At 30.0% G+C, this 7,822-nt stretch overlaps 1 protein-coding gene and 1 long non-coding RNA gene across 3 annotated transcripts in view; one reads left to right on the forward strand and one right to left on the reverse strand.

The window, feature by feature from the left end:
* Positions 1 to 2,409, reverse strand: part of LOC111033734 (zinc transporter ZIP8-like) — a 29,527-nt gene extending 27,118 nt beyond the window's left edge. Inside the window, exon 1 of the mRNA XM_022314628.1 lies at positions 1,754 to 2,409. Coding sequence (XP_022170320.1) covers positions 1,754 to 1,942 — 189 coding nt within the window. The 5' untranslated portion in view covers positions 1,943 to 2,409. The remainder of the gene's footprint in view (positions 1 to 1,753) is intronic.
* Positions 2,410 to 4,443: 2,034 nt separating this feature from the next.
* LOC111033744 lies at positions 4,444 to 7,156 on the forward strand. Of its 2 annotated transcripts, none has more exons than XR_002604464.1 (3): positions 4,444 to 4,509; positions 6,205 to 6,514; positions 6,962 to 7,156. It is a non-coding gene; the product is annotated as an uncharacterized LOC111033744 (long non-coding RNA). The 2 variants fall into 2 exon arrangements; XR_002604463.1 differs by having other exon boundaries at positions 6,205 to 6,309.
* Positions 7,157 to 7,822: the final 666 nt, after the last annotated feature.

A 7,822-nucleotide genomic window follows, 5' to 3' on the forward strand; every position in this document is an offset into this window, starting at 1 on the left:
ATTATATTTGATCTACTCTTTTTTTCTATCTAGAAGCAGTGAAAGAGCAAACCTATACCGCTCGTATATAATCCGAAATATTTGCACGCGACATAATATATACTCGTAGCATGCTATACATCTATAATATATATGTATAATGTACATAAATATAATAATATAACCTTATGTGCCCGTGCCTATAATATACACAATATAATATTATATACATTAAAATAAAATACGATATTACCATTTTCATTTCACATGTAGTGACACAGACTGTAATATCATATTGTATATAATATTATCTATATATGTTATGAAGCTCGTGAAACGAATTCGTACTTTTGTGTCGGTAATATAGAGGTCCTCCAGATCACTTACGGACATTACAGAATTCCTGAAATCGTAGTTGTAGGAAATATATAATATTATATTAATATGCATGATTTTTCAATCAATCTTAAAACACTTCTTCCGATGACCAGAAAGAATCGTATAGAATTAGTTATTTCTCATTATTTTTTATTAGAATTGTCAGTTTTAATGAAAATGTACTGTTTAAAATGCTAGTTACATTCTTACAAAAATGGGTTTATTTTAGTTAAAATACATTTTTTTTGTTATTCTGAATTTGATCTAAATTATTCCTAATTATGTAGGTATCCATATATTGTATGAAAGTTTGTTTAGAGTGGTTTTGGTTAAATTTTCAGCATTTAGCTAGGACTTGCTTTTCCGTTACCTTAGACTTAACGCTTAACATATCTTTACTCCAGAAACGGACTGATATATTGTACTTATCAGATAAACCTAAGAAATATGGAAAAATAATATCTCAACGAACTAACCTATAAATATTTACTCTACTTCAATAGTCAATACTCAAGAAGACGTATTGTGGCGCTACTTACCTACGTTTATAAACTTAGTCGAACTCGATTATTATAATATGATAATGTTCAATGGTCAATGACAATTTCGATACTGGTTTGGTTATAATAAGTGATTATTAATACTTAATAAATAATAATCCTAATGATATATACATAATTATATTTGAGACATTAATTCTTATCTGTCAGCTGTATATACAATATAGGTAACTGCCTACCTAGTACTATAATGGCCTCTGTCCGACTGTCCATTTGAAAAAACGTACTTTTGAATGTAAAACTCAAGTATTTACATCGTTATAGATTTACAAAACAAAAAAAAGTTATTAAGAACAAACAATAAAATACAACTAAAAACTAATTTAACCAAGCTATTATTAGAATAAATTATACATATGAACTTAAAAAGGTCGATGATTATGACTTTATGGTCTTATAAGAACTATTTTGCTTGTATTTTGATATATATATATATATTTAAAACAGTGCACCTACCTACTGAGGATTAATAAAACATTACTCCTTTGATATGTTAAGTGAAACTTTTAAAATTTAAAAACCCAATTATTTAGGTATTGTACAAGTTTGTACTCAAACACTTGTAACACACGTGAAATCATTAAAAATAAATACATTGTCTAATAAATAAATATTTTTAGAAAAACGTCTAGTAAAATCGAATAAGCACTTGGACATGCGCAACTATATAGTACTTATGCACAGATATACTATTGGATTTCCACTAAAAAATAGCCAGAAATTGTCTAGAGGACTCTCGGATTTTTCCATAGTGGGTATATTATACATGGGTAGTGGTGATTTTAGAAAAATAAATTTAAATATTGTAGGTATATATTAAACATGAATCAACTCACTCTCGACTGAAAGACGCAAAGCCTTGGACCGCCAGTAGAACTGTCCATAGAACCGTCCATGTCCGTACACAAAGGCGTCAGAGACCACACTTTCCGCCAGCAGTTATCCATCGCGATCGGGTCGGCCGAGCATGTGGACCAGAACGAGGAAAGCCCGAAGATCACCAAAGCGGTAAAAGTTGATGCCATTTTCTAGTATTATCAAGTGTATAAATACGTGTATAATGGTGGGGAGGCGATGCAAGTAAAGGTTTTTTTTTTTGCTTATGGCAAACTTATTAACTTATAGACTTAAAGCAGACTTGAGGAGCGGGTAATGCAATACAAAACGGTTAAATAATACGATGGCGAACAACAACAACGTTTAAACGTATTAGTAGGTATAATGACTAAGTAAATATAATATATCTAAAAAAAAATGTATAGTTTTTCAAAAAGAACCGAATTCGAGCAGATGATATGCCCGTACAATTAACGTATACTCTAATGCTGCGGCAATGAATAATTAATATTATTTTTAAGATTATGTTATTGTTTCGAATCGGACCGTTTTGTGCGCCGTCTGTTTCCCTGGTGACTGGCCATAACCAACTGAGTGCATGCGTTATTGCGTGTGTGTGTGTGTGTGCGTGTATGTGTGATGTGGACTGTAAGTAGTTGCGACGATGGCAGTGGCGTACGGGAAAGAGGAGGCAACAGGCCGTCGATGTTCCAAAGTCCTGATAACAATATTATTATGTTGAATCGAACACACATAATATTTAAGTATATTACACCGTAACAATATTTTAACGCGTGACATAATGATAATAAATTTATCGTAATAATACGAGTATACGACGCCCATTAAGAATACTCTACACCGGATACCTGCATGTGTTGCCTCCGTGACTCCGATTTTACAGACGTATAGGCACAACATAATTTTATTATCAAATGCGTGTACCGCAGACCCAATTTCGTTTTGTAGTGCTTACGATATCAATCAAACTTAAAGCTAACTGTTAGTAGGTAACTGCATTATCTCTAAAATATGTTGATTTTTTATGATATTATACTTTTTGAGCGAGCTATGAGCATTCGAAAATCGTGATATTTTACATAATATTCTTGACTCGCTGAGATTGGAATGCCAAACATTCGACACAGATAATAATATGATCTCACCTTTATGATTGATAATACGTCAAATCAATCTAATATTAAAGATAACAACATACATTTAGTTCTGCTGAACACAAATGTGCTATATGTTATGCATTTGTATTTTGCCACTTTGTGAGACGGAGACAATACATTGAGGAAAAAATAAATTGGAAGCAGTGATTATAATATTACGTCTCTGACCATCACACACGCAATGATGTATAAAATGAAAACTGTTATGTTACGGTTATGGATATTGTATTTCTATCGTACCGGGATCTGGTGATGAAGATTTAAAAAACAGATATGAATAAACTTCATATGGAATCTACTTGAGAATGGTTATTTTTCTAAATTTTCGATTTTGTCTCACAAAAGTTCACAGCAAAATGATCGAAATTGGGCAAACTCTGGGCAAAAAAAAAATGAACGTATAGCGTGTCAAAAGATTTTGGATGGACTTCTCGAGAGTAAAATCTGTTTTTAAAACATATGACGACTAAATTCATTCGAAATGTGTTGCTGCAGTATACTACCTACTGAGTAAATGTGTATGACGGAGACAACATACTTCACCGCGAATAATAATTATACTGTACACTCATATAATAGCGGTCACAACATATTATAAAAGGAAAAGGAAACCATTTCGTCGATTACAATTTTACAAAATAATAGTTAATAATAATGTGCAATAGTGTATTGTAAATATTATACGACCTACCGACTTCCTACGATAATATTAATTTATTATATACGTCGCGTATTGATAATAATTGTTTAATATTATCATAAGTTTTTGTGGGCAATTTTTTTTCCGTAACAGCCTGTCTTCGTCCGGATATCCACTCGCTTAAGTCAAAATAAATTATAACATTAAAATACTATGTTTGAAGTCAAAATCCAAACAACCACACCGTCGCCGCCCGCAGTGATTGCTGCTCAACACCGCGCGTATATACCGATATATATATATGTAGTATTATATTATACAGGTAGGCCTGTATAATATAGTGTTTTATCTTTTTTTGAAATATCCGGTTTTTTTTTTTTTAAACTCTTGTGAGTATAGCTTACATATATCTTGTGTATAGGTAATATTATATATATATATAGTTATATGTCCGCCGCAGAGACTAGAGGTACAAAATCTGATAATACGCATTCCCGAGGCACGGCGCCGCTCGTCATATTATAATATGTATATAATATAATAGTTACCCATTTATTCAGTTGCGAGCTGCATGTATATATATAATAATGTGCTGCAACGACGATGATCCGACGTGTTTTATATATATACACTCGTCGATAAGAATATTATTATTATGCGCACTTCGCCCCATTGTCGGACGACGGTCGTGTAATATTCGTGTCGATTGCCTAATGCCCATATACGTGCTTTTAATTGATAAATTATTCAATTATCCATAATAATAATAATATAATCGCGATGAAAACATTAAAAAAAAAATTAATACAATTATTATCGCTCTCGCTTTATGTTCGATATAATATATATAGCCACACAATAATATAATATTATGCATTATAATGTAATGTCTCCCTAAGTGCAATGCCATGCGCCGTTACTATACATTTTTCAAGGGGTAAGTCGTAAGTAATATTTAAATTGTTACGGAAACATTAGATACTTTTGAAATAATAAATGTAACTGCTAGTGCTCTTGCGCATTAAAATTATGGAAACTCAAAAATATTTATAATTATTATTTTACACGATGTATAAATGAAGTTTTATTTATTTAATTATCAAATGTACCTACTTACTATTTTTTTTTTATATATTATATCCCCTTAATGTGAAATTATGCCTCTAGTTTTCTACAAAATGTTTAAGTCCTAGATATTATACTTGTAATCTAAATTTTGTGTTTTTGAACACAATGCAGGGATTTTTTTTTTTATAACTTTTAACCTTTAATATTTTTTGAAGAGCATAAATCATAATAAACCAGTAATCGGAAATTGCACTTAACAAACAAGCAATCGAATTATTCAAATGTATTTGTAAAACTCGTTTGTTAAATTCATAAGTATTAAAAACATACACACGCATACACACACACAGACACAAGCTGCACAGATTTTTAATACAGTTATCTGAGTTGATTTGATTAAAACCAAGTATACAATACAGGTCTGAAATTATATTCAATCATAAAAACTACTTTTGGTAACAGTATGTAAAAAAAATGTACCTAGGTACCGACCTATAGTTTTTTGTCAGTCAACTATATGAAACATGTGAATTTATGTTTTGAAATATGTCAAAAACACGCAATACAAATAGTAACCTATGACACTACAGATCTTGCTGAATATATTGACGAACATTTTTATTATTTCCCATAAGGGTTCAATCCGTTTTAGGCCTTTGATCTTATATAATATAGTAAATACATTTTTTATTAATTATAGCTTATCCTGCACGGCGTTTCCCGTGACAAATTATATAATGATACTATATGGTAGGAGTATATTTACTGTGTCTTAAACTTCGTTCAATTTAATAAATTATGTGAACTAGTGAACTACACATATTTTTACATATTTGTATAGGTGATTTTAACCAAATATAAAATATAGTATATCATTTACAATACAATATATGCAGTTATATAAACTTATTTTGTATTGTGTAACTAATGGCAACCCAATACAAGCAAACATAGTTTCATTTTTCGTGGTCCAACAAATCCCAATGCTTCATAACTAAGTTAAAAAATTGGTTTCGATGTGCAGATTCTTTGATACCTATATAGAAATATAGAATTACATATGTACTAAATTTCAGGACCATTAATACCATTAGTAACCATTAGTTATTGGTTGCGGATTGGATACAAACACACACACACACACACACACTGCACACATTAACAACAAAATTCAGTATAATTTACTTGGCATATAAAATTTAAAAAAAAACAACACCACGTGTTTATTTAACCTCTTTGTACCTCATTTGAGACAGGTCTAAGTATGTATGAACAGTCGGAAGGGATTTGAGTTGTCAAAAATGGAACCCGTTTGGGAATTGACATATTTGTAAAACGGAAGCTTTCTGAAAATGTATCTTTTTTTTAAAACTGGAGCCAAATAGTCTATACTTCTATAGTATAGCTTTTGTCGTGATATTAATAAAAAACTACTGAGAAAATTTTTTTTAATCAAACAAAGGCTCGTAAATACCACTTTTAAGTATACAATATTACAGTTTTAAATACTTTTATAAGCAAAAAAATAATTGTATTAATATTACTATTACCTTTTTTTTATTAGCTTCTAGCATAGTAGAATCACTATTGAATAATTTGATTTCTGTGCGTTTAAGTGGTCTCCACCTCCAAGAAACCACGCGCCTCAAAGTTTCATTCCACGTTACTCGTAAGTATATAGACATTTTACATTCCTATAATACCCCCTGAAAATGAAAATCCATGCACATAACTTAAATTAAAAATATTAAAATATTGATAAATATTAATCAACAGAATTACCCAACAATTTTTATCACAACAAATTTCAATAATTCTTGTCAGTGAAGTGACATACCTAGGTACCAGCCTAATTACAATATTGTTGCCTGTTGGTATGTTGATTATTTATACATTATTTACTGAGTAGAAAAATATTGTTTACTGAATTATTATATATATTCTAGGTATTTTATTGTAAAAAAAAATATCATATTACCTATGTATACTATGTACTCACACATTTACATGTGAATACAATTTATTATTATAAATATTAAATATTCAGATGTAAAATATGTGTATGTGTTTAGTGCTTACACATAATCTTCAATAAAAATGAAAAAATTATCAATAAATAGCAATATAGGTGATAAGAACCTAAACATTACTATTATGATAATTTATTAAGCCAGGCATAGGGGGGCTAGGGGTCTTAGCCCCTCTATATGTGTATTTAGCCCCCTATAATATATATTGTACTTATCTTATTATTTAAATTTTGTTTTTAATGATGAGTTTATACTTTAATTTTATTGTTTATTTTTAATTTTTATTTTCAGGACAGTAACGCTTACTATGGTGGAGGTAAGCCCCCAAAGTTATTTTAACATTAATTTTCTAGGACTCTAGCCCCTATAACAGGGGTCGGGAACCTTTTCGTAGGAAAGAGTCATTCTTTCAAAAAAATACAAAACTATGATATCCAGGGAGCCGCACAGACAGGTTTGAACAACCTTTTTTTTTTTAGTAGGCAATAAAAACATAATAATACGTTAATACGTAATAATTTTACGGATATATCTATATTGAAAATTATTCAAAGAGCCGCAGATTGCATGTTAAAGAGCCGCAGGTTCCCGACCCCTGCCCTATAACTATTAAATCCTAGTTACGCCTATGAAGCCAGGGCATTGTTAGCACAACACTCATTAATTTACTCATTGTCCCAGAAAATTACAAACATTACATTTTCACAATTATTTAAAAGAATTTAAAAAGATTGATTGTCGTTTGAATTGTGTTGTACTGCTAAAAATAGGTTTTTTAAAATATGGACCATGTTCTCTCAAGTAATAGTTTGCATAAACATTCCAACAACCAGAAATTGAGTTAATACATAAATAAAATACTACATGATTAAAACATAAAAGTATGAGGTTGAGCATGCATTATGTTGAATTACCATGTGTAATATTAAAAAAAAAAAACATTAATGAAAATGTTATTGATTTTTGCTCATAAAAATATATTAAAACTACTGCCAAGTGTTAATTACTTTATATTGTTCATGAAATGATTAGTTTTTATGATCTACTACCTACGAGACAAGCATAAGTACAAGCGATTATTAACTTCAAGTTCGGTAATAATAACAATTTAACGATGGACAAATATATTATAATATATTATTACCTATTTTA

Source organism: Myzus persicae, unplaced genomic scaffold, assembly GCF_001856785.1.
Source record: "Myzus persicae strain clone G006 unplaced genomic scaffold, MPER_G0061.0, whole genome shotgun sequence".
NCBI classification, from domain to species: domain Eukaryota; kingdom Metazoa; phylum Arthropoda; class Insecta; order Hemiptera; family Aphididae; genus Myzus; species Myzus persicae.